This window comes from Coptis chinensis, chromosome 6, assembly GCF_015680905.1.
Source record: "Coptis chinensis isolate HL-2020 chromosome 6, ASM1568090v1, whole genome shotgun sequence".
Classification (NCBI taxonomy): domain Eukaryota; kingdom Viridiplantae; phylum Streptophyta; class Magnoliopsida; order Ranunculales; family Ranunculaceae; genus Coptis; species Coptis chinensis.
The window spans coordinates 3,996,282-4,011,935 of record NC_141461.1 but is presented as its reverse complement, the minus strand read 5'-3'; the positions used below and the strand labels follow the sequence as shown (position 1 = coordinate 4,011,935).

Here is a 15,654-nt window from a genome sequence, read left to right as displayed (position 1 = left end):
TGTTGATTTGAGTTGGATAGTTTAATTTTTATGAAATTTTGATTATAAGAATTTCTTTTAAAAAAAACATTAATGCTTTCGAAAAAAATGACGGATATAGACCGTCAAGAAAATTTATGTATACAGAAAATTGACGTAGCAAACCGTCAATAATTTTCAAATTTGCATCCCAAATTCCATTAAAATCGGATAAATTTGACTAGTGAAATAGCAAACTTTGACGGTTATGGACCGTCAACAATTCTATTTATTATTGACGTTGACCACCCATCAAATAAATTTAAAATTATTGACGGTAACTAACCGTCAAGAAAAAAAACGACTATGAATTTTTTGATGGGCCTTGAGACAGGCGATGTCAATCAAAAACAGTGTTTTTTGACAGGGTCTACCCGTCAAAAAAGTCTTATTTTCACCTATTCTATTCAGTTTCGACACTTTTGGGTTCTTGGAACAACAATCTATTGAGCTACTTCAGAGATTTCAGAAAGTTATGGATAGTAACGTTATGACAGCTGGTTCTAATGAGTTTGTTTTTAGAAGGATATGATTTGCTATTTAGAAAGGACTTGAGGCGCAGCTTGTTGCAAGCTAGTCATAATTATTTGTAAAATTCGTTATCATTCATTATCAATTAAATGTCTACTTAAAAAAAATCTTTAATTCAAAGAGTATAATACTACAAAAAAAAAATTATTGAAAGAGACTACAAAAAAAAAATGTGGGAGACATGAACATGTGAGAGACATTTTGTGTGATGCATTTTGGAGGGCTGGGTACAAGTGAAAAAGAGGCTTTCTTACTGATCCGAATGAGGGATGATCGACACTTCGGCCTTTAGATGTCTTGATTTACAGTTGGTCCGTGAGAAAACGTGCATGTGTTGATGTAATTTGAGTCTCTCTGTTGGTAGGATTGGGAAATGGTGACTTTGAGGTGGGAGAAGGTGCTAGGAGGGCAGCAATAGGGAAGATGGAGAAACATGGGGAACCTTGTAGAGCTAACCATCATTGTTTTATCTCGTTCAATTTCGACACTTTTGGGTTATTGGAACAACAATCTGTTGAGTTACTTAAGAAACTTCAGAAAGTTATGGATAGTAATGTTATGACAGCTGGTTCTAACGAGTTTGTTTTTAGAAGGATATGATTTGCTATTCAGAAACGACTTGCGGCGCAGCTTGTTGCATACTTGTCATAATTATTTGTAAAATTCGTTATCTTTCATTATCAATAAAATTTTCAATTAAAAAAAAACCTTTTATTCAAAGAATATAATTCTACAAAAAAAAAATTGAAAGATTATATATATACTACAAAAAAAAAAAAAAAAAAAAAAAAAAAAAAAATGTTGTAGACATGATCATGTTAGAGACATTTTGTTTGATAAAGTTTTGAGGGCTGGGGTACAAGTGAAGAAATAGGTTTTCTTACTGATCCGAATGAGGGATGATCCACACTTCGGCCTGCGGATGCCTTGATTTACAGTCGGTCCGAGAGAAAACATGCATGTGTTGATGTAATTGGAGTCCCTCCGTTGGTAGGATTGGGGAATGGTGACTTTGAGGTTGGCTAAGGTGCTAAGAGGGCAGCAGCAAGGAAGATGGAGAAACATGGGGAAGCATGTAGGGCTAACCGGCATTGTTTTATTTCGTTCAGTTTAAGCAATTTTGGATTCTTGGAACAGCAATCTGTTGAGCTACTCAAGAGAGTTCAGAAAGTTATGGATAGTAACGTTATGACAGTTAGTTCTAACGAGTTTGTTTTTTGAAGGATAGGATTTGCTATTCCGAAAGGACTTGTGGCGCAGTTTGTTGCACGCTTGTCATAATTATTTGTGAAATTCGTTATCATTCATTATCAATAAAATTTTAACTTAAAAAAAAAAATCCTTTTATTCAATGGGTATAATACTACAAAAACAAAAAAATTGAAAGATTATATACTCCAAAAAAAAAGTAAAAGAAAAGAAAAAAAGTGTTGTAGATATGATCATGTTAGAGACATTTTGTGTGATGCATTTTTGAGGGCTGGGGAACAAGTGAAGAAAGGGTCTTTCTTACTGATCCGAATGAGGGAAGATCGACACTTTAGCCTGCGGATGTCTTGATTTAGAGTTGGTCTGAGAGAAAACTTGAATGTGTTGATGTAATTGGAGTCTCTCCGTTGGTGGGGTTGGGGAATGGTGACTTTGAGGTGCGAGAAGGTGCTAAGAGAGGCAGCAACTGTGAAGATGGAGAAACATGGGGAAGCTTGTAGGGCTAACTAGCATTGTTTTATTCCGTTCAGTTTCGACACTTTTACGTTCTTAGAACAACAATTTGTTGATCTACTTAAGAGACTTCAGAAGTTATGGATAGTAACGTTATGACAGCTGGTTCTAATGAGTTTGTTTTTAGAAGGATATGATTTGCTATTCATAAAGGACTTGCTGCGCAGCTTGTTGCATGTTTGTCATACTTTTTTGTAAAATTCGTTATCATTCATTATCAATAAAATTTTAAATTAAAAAAAAACTTTTATTCAAAAATTATAATTCTACAAAAAAAAAAATTGAAGGATTATATACTACAAAAAAAAAAAAAAAAAAAAGAAAAAGAAGTGTTGTGTATACATGATCATGTTAGAGACATTTTGTGTGATTCATTTATGATGGCTGGGGTACAAGTGAAGAAAGATGCTTTCTTATTGATCCGAATGAGGGATGATCAACACTTCGGCCTGCGGATGTCTTGATTTCCAGTTGGTCCGAGAGAAAACATGCATGTGTTGATGTAATTGGAGTTCCTCTGTTGGTAGGATTGGGGAATGGTGACTTTGAGGTGGGCGAAGGTGCTAAGAGGGGAGCAACATGGAAGATGGAGAAACTTGGGGAAGCATGTATGGCAAACCGGCATTGTTTTATTTTGTTCAATTTCAACACTTTTGGGTTCTTGGAACAACAATCTGTTGAGCTACTCAAGAGACTTCTGAAAGTTATGGATAGTAATGTTATGACAGCTGGTTTTAACGAGTTTGTTTTTAGAATGATATGATTTGCTATTCAGAAAGGACTTTCGGCGTAGCTTGTTGCACGCTTTTTATAATTAATTTTAAAATTCATTATCGTTCATTATCAATAAAATTTCAACTTAAAAAAATATTTTAATCAAAGAGTATAACACTAAAAAAAATGTTCGAGACATGATCATGTTAGAGACATTTTGTGTGATGCATTGCGGAGGGCTAGAGTACAAGTGAAGAAAGAGGTTTTCTTACTGATCCGAATGAGGGATGATCGACACTTCGAGCTGCAGATGTCTTGATTTATAGTTGGTCCGAGAGAAAACATGTATGTGTTGATGTAATTGGAGTCTTTCCGTTGGTAGGGTTGGGGAATGGTGACTTTGAGGTGGGAGAAGGTGCTAAGAGGACGGCAACAGGGAAGATGGAGAAACATGCACTACTAAAAAAAGGGTTTATAAGCATTGTTTAAAAGGTGAGATGTTAGAGTTTTTACCTTTTGGGTTCTAGGAAAAACAATGTCGAGGTAAAATCCAATCGAGATAATAGAGTTCTATAAAACCGAGATAACAAGCTACTAAATTATCTCGAAGTCGACATCTTATCTAAATATATTATCTGCTTTTCTAAATGAAATTGATATTATATAGAATAAAACCGAGATGAATTGTTGATTGAAACCAATTAGTATAGAAGAAAACTAAGATGTTTTTTTTATTGAAACCGAGATAATATCAAAAAATAACCATGATAAATTCTTTTAGAAAGGGAGATTGTTGGACAACCTTTTATCTCCCCCTTTGTCATTTTTTGCTGGTATTGCTCATGACAATTAACCAGCAAATAAAAACCTGTCCCAAACCACCACATTCCCTTTCATATTCATAAACATCAACACCAATTAACAAAAGCAACCCAACATAAGTAAATTCTTTGAAGAACATATTTCATTAAGATAAGAAAGAACAATGTCGAACATGAACTTAACTTTCAATAAGTACTAGTGATCAGTCAATTTTAGTGGATTAATTCACGGCACGCGATGGCATCGATAAAGTTTTATCCAATCACAATCTCACTCTCTTCGACCTCTGATCATGATCTCGTAAAAAAACAACTCTTCTTGATCATATAAATAGAACTCTGCTGGTCTAATACACATCTCGTTCCCCTGTAAAAGAAATTAACAATGCTTAGATTCATTCAAGAATGGCCATAAGGACAAGACGTGTTTGTCTACTTGAATGAACTCTTCAGTTGTATAGACTTTCAGAAAAGAGCATACGACATACCTCTTCGACAAAAAGTTCCTCAAGAACCCAATTGATTTGCTTGTCTTCAGCCACCATTGCTAATGCCATACTCATGAGCTCATTTGATAGCACATAATCACTGATTCTGGATACTGATACCAGATTCCTAGTCCTAGAATCCAATATCTCACTAATGATTATGGATTTGTCAGAAGCCTGTTGCATTTCGCGGATCCAAGAACTGTGAGAGAACACAGCATGACGCACACAAGTACTGGTCTCTTTAGATGGCAGACGCTTGGACTGTAGTTGACACAAATTTCAGAAAGATTAGTTGTCACCAAAACTCAAAGCAAACACATAAAAAGATGCACCTGAAGCATGAAACTTAATTGACACTAAAATACTGCTTATAGAACAACAACGTACAACATTACTACATGTAATGGATATGGGGAGAGCTGAGCCTTCAAACTCTTTCAACTACCTACAGTTCAACGAATAAAATGCAATGGCTTGGCTGACTGGTCAAGTCTCGGGGGGTTGTTCCCCCAAGGTATTGGGATCAATTCCCAACTTCACCACAGAAAGGAAAACGGGTGGCATGGTGGTTAAGTTTAGGGTTTTAAAATTAAAAAGTAGCATGTATGGGTACAACGATTGCCCTTCTGGCTTTTCATTGATAGGTGTTACTCTGATCATGTGACTCCCTATATCTCACATTGCCAAAGTGTCCACGTGTATGATGTCCTGATTATCTCAAATTTTCTTGTTGAACGAGATTATTTTGATGATAATGTCAAACGTGAATGTTAAGGATAAAAGGATGATAAGTTCTCTACAAATTGGCCTTGTGTGTAGAAGCATACATACCAAAACTATACCTGGATATCCCGGATATCCCGGATGAGAAGAAGGGTTGCAAGAGAACGTGAGTCAGAATGCACAATTGAGTCCTCCACAGACTCATCTGTTAGAGTTAGTACGCAACTATTTTTTTTTCTTTTTTGAAGATTAAGTTGGGGTTAAGGTAGACCCCACCTGTTATTATTGCAAAAGGTTAAACCTTATAAGCCTCCCTAAGAGTTAGATCATTAAAAGGAAGAACACAAAGACTCTACACCGACAGACTTCAAGCCTAACATACATAATAACATACTAGTCGTCCTGCAATCGAACCTAAGAAAGTAGAGATAGTAGTCCTACTTCCTAGTCATGATTTCTTTAACAATCTTAACATGATCATGATCTTAGTATGGTACGCAACTATTGAGCATGTGACAATCACATCATTTATCAAACCTTCACAGAAAACAAAAATACAAATGTCATAATAAATAAATAAATAAAAGCAAACTACAGTTCTCATCTTTAATTGCAATTATATGGTATGTGGTACAGGATTCATGGAAAGGTAGAAACCAAAGCCTGTACTATTTACTGATTAAATTTTTTAAAAAACTTCATTATTAGGGAAAACTAAACAAAGAAGGATCCAACTCAAGGCTAACATGCAAAATATCAGGATCCCGAAGAGGCACTTCATCGCATTAGAAGTAACCATCAAAATTCCTTGCAATTATATGGACTTCAAAGCACAAGATGTCAATCAAGACGAGATTTTCAAAATGTAAAAGTTTAAGAAACAATTCAAAGGAAGAATTAACTAATGGCAGAACCATCTATAAGGAAGCTATGACAAGCAATTACAAAGTGAAATAAATATATGCAGAAAACCACACCAACTTCGTTATCTTCAGGAGGAAATATTACACTCACAGAATCAAATGTCTCCAATGGCAGACTCTCCAAGTGCCGCCGAATGACAGCATTTCCCTCTCCATGTACAAGCTTTATGTTCGCTAATCCCAAAATTTCAAGTCCACCATCAGTTAACTTCTTCTCTCTTTCTTTTTCTGGAACATCATTAAACATCCACAATTCTGAACCAGGAGCCAATAATGCCTCTAGTACCTAAATTGCATTAAATTATTTAAGCAAAAGTTACTAATGGTATAGAGTTAGATTTCTTTCTAAAGTGTCACTAGAGTCTAGAGTAGAAAATATATGTATGTAGTACTGAAAATACGTACGATCAAATTACCATGATCATATCATCAATGTCACGGCGCCAACCAACAAAAAAATATTCTCTCTGGATATTCTTTAGGGGTAAATTGAGTAGGAAAATATCCCCTGCGCACTTGTAGCATGGAACTTTAATAAGTTTTAAGAGAATTCCAAGATAAAGATGAAGAATGGTCTTAAATAGTTAGCCAAATGTTTTTCCACTTTTTCAGAAATTGAAAGGAGTGGAGGGGTATGCCTTGAAAAATATCAGGAACGCTGTAGGTCAAGGCATCAGCAATACAGATGCATACACCATAAATTTGAAGTACTCATAAGATTCGGATCAAGTCCAATTCACTTGATAGAAATTTCCTCAAACTAATATATTATTATTAAGCAAATCCATTTGTTTTTATCAGACAAAAAGCAGAATATGACCTCCGGTAAAGGGCCTGGAGTGTAAGTATTATCATCCTCAGCTATAACAAGGACTTCATTGCCTTCTTTTAGAACATAATCAACACGTGGATTTAGGGTGATCTTTCCACCATAAGCAGCAATTTTGATTCCACAAGGAATCACATCAGGGAATGAAATCAGCACATCTTCAAAGCGCTGACCATCTAGTTGAGGCCATCTTTTAATATAAAACTCTGCATTTTCAAACCCTAATATGTCCTCCCATATCTGCACACGAAGAAAAAGGAAAAAAAAGGGATCGACACTACTTGTTTAGACTGCATTTAGAAATTAACAAATAACAACATAGTACAATCACAGGGTTCATTCAAAAGTAGACGCTACACTACAATTTTTTTAGTGGTCTGAATAGATCAAGCCTGTTCAAGCATTCAACTGTACAAGGAAAATACTTGTGAAAACATGATTACATGAGCAATGACTCAGTATCTAAAGTTGAAAAGGTAACAGCCAGCTAGTCAGCATTGTTGTCATATGGATGTGACCTGCGACCCCATTGAAGGGGAGTGTAGTCTGTTAACCACATTCTATACTAGTTTCTACTACAGCTAGTTTTAAACTAACCTGTGCCAGACCAGATTGGAGAGCACACTGTATCATCAATCGTCCAATCACCTCATGAGCAGCTACTGTTTCAATAAGTTCTCCTCCAACAAGATTCACTAAAGGTTCCGCTACTAAAAAAGGGTTTATTCTAAGTTTGCATTGATTAATCATTTTTCAAAAATCTGATTAGTTTTGAACACTATATAATCTCCTAGCTTAATCTAAGATCATTTTAGTACCTGAAACCCTATAAGAGTTGTTGAACTGCTGTAGAGTTGAAATGGGTAGTGGAAATCGTTTCTGAGTTGGTGCGAGGTGAAGAGAGGGCAATATAGATGAAGAAATAGTGGAGAGGCGACATAGTTGGGATTAGAACGGCAGTTGTGGATCGCGAGATAGTTGGGATTAGAACGGCAGTTGCCATTGTGAGTTGCTAGTCACGAGAGAGTGGTAGAGTGGGACTTCTATTTTTTTGGGACTTATATTTTTTTTTGGGATTTCTGTTTTATTTGCCAAATTTATTCGGAGATATTTGGTATAATAGCAATTATATCATTTGAGTGCCGAGATATTTGGTTTAATATCAATTATATCAGTTCAATGTGAGATAAATTAAATTTCCTATTATATCAGTTCCACGATGGTGAGATAAATGAAATTTCCTACTATATCGGTTCCACAATGGTGAGATAAATGAAATTTCATATTATATCAGTTCCATGCCACGAGTGGTAAAATCCATATATTTTATCTCGGTTAAGCAAGAGGTGAGATAACATATTTATACTTAGAGTTAGTACCTAAGTTATGGGACATATTATCTCATTTACATGACATATTATCTCTATTCTCAGCAGAACCGAGATAAGGCTAATTTTAGAACCGAGATAAAAACCCTTTTTTTTAGTAGTGATGGGGAAGCTTGTAGGGCTAACCATCATTGTTTTATTCAATTTAGTTTTGACACTTTTGGGTTCTTGGAACAACAATCTGTTGAGCTACTCAAGAGACTTCAGAAAGTTATGGATAGTAATGTTATGACAGCTGGTTTTAACGAGTTTGTTTTTAGAAGGATATGATTTGCTATTCAAAAAGGACTTTCGGTAGCTTGTTGCATGCTTGTTATAATTAATTTGAAAATTCGTTATCGTTCATTATCAATAAAATTTTCACTTAAAAAAAATATTTTAATCAAAGAGTATAACACTACAAAAAAAAAAATGTTCGAGACATGATCATGTTAGAGACATTTTGTGTGATGCATTTTGGAGGGCTAGAGTACAAGTGAAGAAAGAAGTTTTCTTACTGATCCGAATGAGGGATGATCGACACTTCGGCCTGCAGATGTCTTGATTTATAGTTGGTCCGAGAGAAAACATGCATGTGTTGATGTAATTGGAGTCTTTCCGTTGGTAAGGTTGGGGAATGGTGACTTTGAGGTGGGAGAAGGTGCGGTGCTAAGAGGACGGCAACAGGGAAGATGGAGAAACATGGGGAAGCTTGTAGGGCTAACCAACATTGTTTTATTCAATTCAGTTTCGACACTTTTGGGTTCTTGGAACAACAATCTGTTGAGCTACTCAAGAGACTACAGAAAGTTATGGATAGTAACGTTATGACAACTGGTTTTAACGAGTTTGTTTTTAGAAAGATATGGTTTGCTATTCAGAAAGGAATTACAGCGTAGCTTGTTGCACGCTTGTCATAATTATTTGTAAAATTCGTTATCATTCATTTTCAATTAAATTTCCACTTAAAAAAAATATTTTATTCAAAGTGTATAATACTACTTCAAAAAAATATATTGATAGAGTATATACTTCAAAAAAAAAAAATGTTGGAGACATAATTATGTTAGAGACATTTTGTGTGATGCATTTATGAGGGCTGGCGTACAATTGAAGAAACATACTTTATTACTGATCCGAATGAGGGATGATTGACACTTCGGCCTGCGGATGTCTTGATTTACAGTTGGTCTGAGAGAAAATATGCATGTGTTAATGTAATTAGAGTCTCTCTGTTGGTATGGGAAATTGTGACTTTGAGGTTGGAGAAGGTACTAAGAGGGCAGCAACAGAGAAGATGGAGAAACATAGGGAAGCTTGTATGGCTAACCAGCATTGTTTTATTCCGTTCAATTCGACACTTTTGAGTTATTGGAACAACAATCTGTTGAGCTACGCAAGAGACTTCAGAAATTTATGGATAGTAACGTTATGACAGCTGGTTCTAACGAGTTTGTTTTCAAATTGATAGGATTTGCTATTTAGAAAGGACTTGCGGTGTAGCTTGTTGCACGCTTGTCATAATTATTTGTAAAATTCGTTATCATTTATTATCAATAAAATTTTCACTTAAAAAATCATTTATTCGAAGAGTATAATACTACAAAAATATATATATATATTGAAAGAGTATATACAAAAAAAAAATTGTTGGGGACATGATCATGTTAGAAACATTCTGGGTGATGCATTTTGGAGGGCTGCGGTACAAGTGAAAACAGAGGCTTTCTTACTGATCCGAATGAGGGATGATTGACACTTAAGCCTGCGGATGATGTCTTGATTTACAGTTGGTCTGAGAGAAAACATGCATGTGTTAATGTAATTGGAGTCTCTCCGTTGGTAGGGTTGGGAAATGGTGACTTTGAGGAGGGAGAAGGTTCTAACAGGGCAGCAACTGTGAAGATGGAGAAAGATGGGTAAGCTTGTAGGGCTAACCAGCATTGTTTTATCCCATTCAGTTTCGACATTTTTGGGTTCTTAGAACAACAATCTGTTGAACTACTTAAGAGACTTCAAAAAGTTATGGATAGTAACCTTATGACAGCTGGTTCTAACGTGTTTGTTTTTAGAAGGATATGATTTGCTATTAAGAAAGGACTTGCGGCGCAGCTTGTTGCATGCTTGTCCTAATTATTTGTAAAATTCGTTATCATTCATTATTAATAAAATTTTCAATTAAAAAAAAAACCTTTTATTCAAAGAGTATAATTCTACAAAAAAAATAAAAATTGAAAGATTATATACTACCAAAAAAAAGAAGAAAAAAAGAAGAAGTGTTGTAGACATGATCATGTTAGAGACAATTTGTGTGATACATTTTTTAGGGCTGGGGTACAATTGAAGAAAGAGGCTTTTTTACTGATCCGAATGAGGGATGATCGACACTTTGGCCTGCGGATGTCTTGATTTACAGTTGGTCCGAGAGAAAACATGCATGTGTTAATGTAATTGGAGTCCCTCCGTTGGTAGGATTGGGGAATGGTGACTTTGAGGTGGGCGAAGGTGCTAAGAGGGCAATAACATGGAAGATGGAGAAACCTGGGGAAGCATGTAGGGCTAACCAGCATTGTTTTATTTCGTTCAGTTTAAACACTTTTGGGTTCTTGGAACAACAATCTGTTGAGCTACTCAAGAGACTTCAGAAAGTTATGGATAGTAACGTTATGACAGCTGGTTCTAACCAGTTTATTTTTTGAAGGATAGGATTTGCTATTTAGAAAGGATTAACGGCGCAGCTTGTTGCACGCTTGTCATAATTATTTGTAAAATTCGTTATCATTCATTATCAGTAAAATTTCCACTTAAAAAAAACAATTCTTCAAAAAGTATAATACTACAAAAAATAAAAAAATAAAAAAAAATAAAAAAAAATTGAAAGATTATAAACTTCAAAAAAATAAAAAAGAAAAAAGAAAAAAGAAAAGTGTTGTAGACATGATCATGTTAGAGACATTTTTTGTGATGCATTTTTGAGGGCTGGGTCAAGTGAAGAAATAGGCTTTCATACTGATCTGAATGAGGGATGATCGACACTTCGGCCTGTGGATGTCTTGAATTACAGTTGGTCTAAGAGAAAACATGCATGTGTTGATGTAACTGGAACCTCTCTGTTGGTAAGGTTGGGGAATGGTAACTTTGAGGTGGGAGAAGGAGCTAAGAGCGCAGCAACAGGAAAAATGGAGGAACATGAGGAAGCTTGTAGGGCTAACCAGCATTGTTTTATTCTATTCACTTTCGACACTTTTGGGTTCTTGGAACGACAATCTATTGAGCTACATCAGAGATTTCAGAAAGTTATGGATAGTAACGTTATGATAGCTGGTTCAAACGAGTTTGTTTTTAGAAGGATATGATTTGCTATTTAGAAAGGACTTGAGGCGCAGCTTGTTGCAAGCTAGTCATAATTATTTGTAAAATTCGTTATCATTCATTATCAATTAGATGTCTACTTAAAAAAAATCTTTAATTCAAAGAATATAATACTACAAAATATATATATATATATATATATATATATATATATATATATATATATATATATATATATATATATTGAAAGATACTACAAAAAAAAAAAAAAAATGTGGGAGACATGAACATGTGAGAGACATTTTGTGTGATGCATTTTGGAGGGCTGGGGTACAAGTGAAGAAAGAGGCTTTCTTACTGATCCGAATGAGGGATGATCGACACTTCGGCCTTCAAATGTCTTGATTTACAGATGGTCCGTGTGAAAACGTGCATGTGTTGATGTAATTTGAGTCTCTCTGTTGGTTGGATTGGGAAATGGTGACTTTGAGGTGGGAGAAGGTGCTAGGAGGGCAGCAATAGGGAAGATGGAGAAACATGGGGAACCTTGTAGGGCTAACCATCATTGTTTTATCTCGTTCAATTTCGACACTTTTGGGTTATTGGAACAACAATCTGTTGAGTTACTTAAGAAACTTCAAAAAGTTATGGATAGTAACGTTATGACAGCTGGTTCTAACGAGTTTGTTTTTAGAAGGATATGATTTGCTATTCAGAAACGACTTGCGGCGCAGCTTGTTTGCATACTTGTCATAATTATTTGTAAAATTCGTTATCTTTCATTATCAATAAAATTTTCAATTAAAAAAAAACCTTTTATTCAAAGAATATAAGTCTACAAAAAAAAAAAAAAAATTGAAAGATTATATATATACTACAAAAAAAAAAAAAAAAATGTTGTAGACATGATCATGTTAGAGACATTTTGTTTGATAAAGTTTTGAGGGCTGGGGTACAAGTGAAGAAATAGGTTTTCTTACTGATCCGGGATGAAGGATGATCGACACTTCGGCCTGCGGATGCCTTGATTTACAGTCGGTCCGAGAGAAAACATGCATGTGTTGATGTAATTGGAGTCCCTCCGTTGGTAGGATTGGGGAATGGTGACTTTGAGGTTGGCTAAGGTGCTAAGAGGGCAGCAGCAAGGAAGATGGAGAAACATGGGGAAGCATGTAGGGCTAACCAAAGATTGTTTTATTTAGATTCGGTTTCAAACAATTTTGGATTCTTGGAACAACAATCTGTTGAGCAACTCAAGAGAGTTCAAAAAGTTATGGATAGTAACGTTATGACAGTTAGTTCTAACGAGTTTGTTTTTTGAAGGATAGGATTTGCTATTCCGAAATGACTTGTGGCGCAGTTTGTTGCACGCTTGTCATAATTATTTGTGAAATTCGTTATCATTCATTATCAATAAAATTTTAACTTAAAAAAAAAATCCTTTTATTCAAAGGGTATAAAACTACAAAAACAAAAAAAAAAAAAAATTGAAAGATTATATACTCCAAAAAAAAAAAAAAAAAAGTAAAAGAAAAGAAGAAAAGTGTTGTAGATATGATCATGTTAGAGACATTTTGTGTGATGCATTTTTGAGGGATGGGGAACAAGTGAAGAAAGGGCCTTTCTTACTGATCCGAATGAGGGATGATCGACACTTTAGTCTGCGGATGTCTTGATTTAGAGTTGGTCTGAGAGAAAACTTGGATGTGTTGATGTAATTGGAGTCTCTCCGTTGGTGGGGTTGGGGAATGGTGACTTTCAGATGCGAGAAGGTGCTAAGAGGGCAGCAACTGTGAAGATGGAGAAACATGGGGAAGCTTGTAATGCTAACCATCATTGTTTTATTCCGTTCAGTTTCGACACTTTTACGTTCTTAGAACAACAATTTGTTGATCTACTTAAGAGACTTCAGAAAGTTATGGATAGTAACGTTATGACAGCTGGTTCTAATGAGTTTGTTTTTAGAAGGATAGGATTTGCTATTCATAAAGGACTTACGGCGCAGCTTGTTGCATGCTTGTCATAATTTTTTGTAAAATTCGTTTTCATTCATTATCAATAAAATTTTCAATTAAAAAAAACCTTTTATTCAAAAATTATAATTCTACAAAAAAAAGTTTTTTTTGAAAGATTATATACTACAAAAAAAAAAAAAAAAAAGATAAAGAAGTGTTGTGTATACATGATCATGTTAGAGACATTTTGTGTGATTCATTTTTGATGGCTGGGGTACAAGTGAAGAAAGATGCTTTCTTATTGTTCCGAATGAGGGATGATCAACACTTCGGCCTGCTGATGTCTTGATTTCCAGTTGGTCCGAGAGAAAACATGTATGTGTTGATGTAATTGGAGTTCCTCCGTTGGTAGGATTGGGGAATGGTGACTTTGAGGTGGGCGAAGGTGCTAAGAGGGCTGCAACATGGAAGATGGAGAAACTTGGGGAAGCATGTATGGCAAACCGGCATTGTTTTATTTCGTTCAATTTCAACACTTTTGGGTTCTTGGAACAACAATCTGTTGAGCTACTCAAGAGACTTCTTAAAGTTATGGATAGTAATGTTATGACAACTGGTTTTAACGAGTTTGTCTTTAGAAGGATATGATTTGCTATTCAGAAAGGACTTTCGGCGTAGCTTGTAGCACGCTTTTTATAATTAATTTTAAAATTCGTTATCGTTCATTATCAATAAAATTTCCACTTAAAAAAAATATTTTAATCAAAGAGTATAACACTACAAAAAAAAATGTTCGAGACATTATCATGTTAGAGACATTTTGTGTGATGCATTTCGCAGGGCTAGGGTACAAGTGAAGAAAGAGGTTTTCTTACTGATCCGAATGAGGGATGATCGACACTCGACTGCCCAGATGTCTTGATTTATAGTTGGTCCGAGAGAAAACTTGCATGTGTTGATGTAATTGGAGTCTTTCCGTTGGTAGGGTTGGGGAATGGTGACTTTGAGGTGGGAGAAGGTGCTAAGAGGACGGCAACAGGGAAGATGGAGAAACATGAGGAAGCTTGTAAGGCTAACCAACATTGTTTTATTCAATTCAGTTTCGACACTTTTGGGTTCTTGGAACAACAATCTGTTGAGCTACTCAAAAGACTTCAGAAAGTACTAAGAGACTTTGAGGTTGGAGAAGGTACTAAGAGGGCAGCAACAGGGAAGATGGAGAAACATGGGGAAGCTTGTAGGGCTAACCAGCATTATTTTATTCCGTTCAATTTGACACTTTTGAGTTATTGGAACAACAATCTGTTGAGCTACGCAAGAGACTTCAGAAATTTATGGATAGTAACGTTATGACAGCTGGTTCTAACGAGTTTGTTTTTAGAATGGTAGGATTTGCTATTTAGAAAGGACTTGTGGCGTACCTTGTTGCATGCTTGTCATAATTATTTGTAAAATTCGTTATCATTTATTATCAATAAAATTTTCAATTAAAAAAAAAATCATTTATTCAAAGAGTATAATACTACAAAAAATATATATATATTGAAAGAGTATATACAAAAAAAAAATGTTGGGGACATGATCATGTTAGAAACATTCTGGGTGATGCATTTTGGAGGGCTGCGGTACAAGTGAAAACATAGGCTTTCTTACTGATCCGAATGAGGGATGATCGACACTTTAGCCTGCGGATGTCTTGATTTACAGTTGGTCTGAGAGAAAACATGCATGTGTTGATGTAATTGAAGTCTCTCCGTTGGTAGGGTTGGGAAATGGTGACTTTGAGGAGGGAGAAGGTTCTAACAGGGCAGCAATTGTGAAGATGGAGAAAGATGGGGAAGCTTGTAGGGCTAACCAGCATTGTTTTATCCCTTTCAGTTTTGACATTTTTGGGTTCTTAGAACAACAATCTGTTGAACTACTTAAGAGACTTCAAAAAGTTATGGATAGTAATGTTATGACAGCTGGTTCTAACGTGTTTGTTTTTAGAAGGATAGGATTTGCTATTAAGAAAAGACTTGCGGCGCAGCTTGTTGCAAGATTATCCTAATTATTTGTAAAATTTGTTATCATTCATTATCAATTAAAAAAAAACCTTTTATTCAAAGAGTATAATTCTACAAAAAATAAATAAATAAAAATTGAAAGATTATATACTACCCAAAAAAAAAAAAAAAAAAAAAAAAAAAAAAAGTGTTGTAGACATGATCATGTTAGAGACAATTTGTGTGATACATTTTTGAGGGCT

The 15,654-nt window shown here is 35.1% G+C and overlaps 1 protein-coding gene across 1 annotated transcript; it reads right to left on the bottom strand.

Annotated features, from left to right (window-relative positions):
• Positions 1–4,077: 4,077 nt before the first annotated feature.
• LOC147490864 (ion channel POLLUX-like) lies at positions 4,078–7,799 on the bottom strand. The gene is made up of 5 exons (XM_086567125.1): positions 7,370–7,799; positions 6,764–7,012; positions 6,035–6,229; positions 4,295–4,558; positions 4,078–4,173 (listed from the first exon to the last, which is right to left on the bottom strand). Exons 1-5 carry the CDS (start codon positions 7,520–7,522, stop codon positions 4,078–4,080), a joined length of 957 nt encoding a protein of 318 aa, XP_086423251.1. The 5' UTR covers positions 7,523–7,799.
• Between the last annotated feature and the right edge of the window lie 7,855 nt (positions 7,800–15,654).

What these genes read in the sequence shown, in the direction of transcription:
- LOC147490864 (XM_086567125.1), bottom strand. Translation starts at nt 7,522, where the DNA reads ATGATTAATCAATGCAAACTTAGAATAAACCCTTTTTTAGTAGCGGAA. An exon ending in TCCAATCTGGTCTGGCACAG is followed by an intron (nt 7,013 to 7,369) that starts GTTAGTTTAAAA and finishes CTTCGTGTGCAG; the next exon opens with ATATGGGAGGACATATTAGG. An exon ending in CATTGGAGACATTTGATTCT is followed by an intron (nt 4,559 to 6,034) that starts GTGAGTGTAATA and finishes TGTCAACTACAG; the next exon opens with TCCAAGCGTCTGCCATCTAA.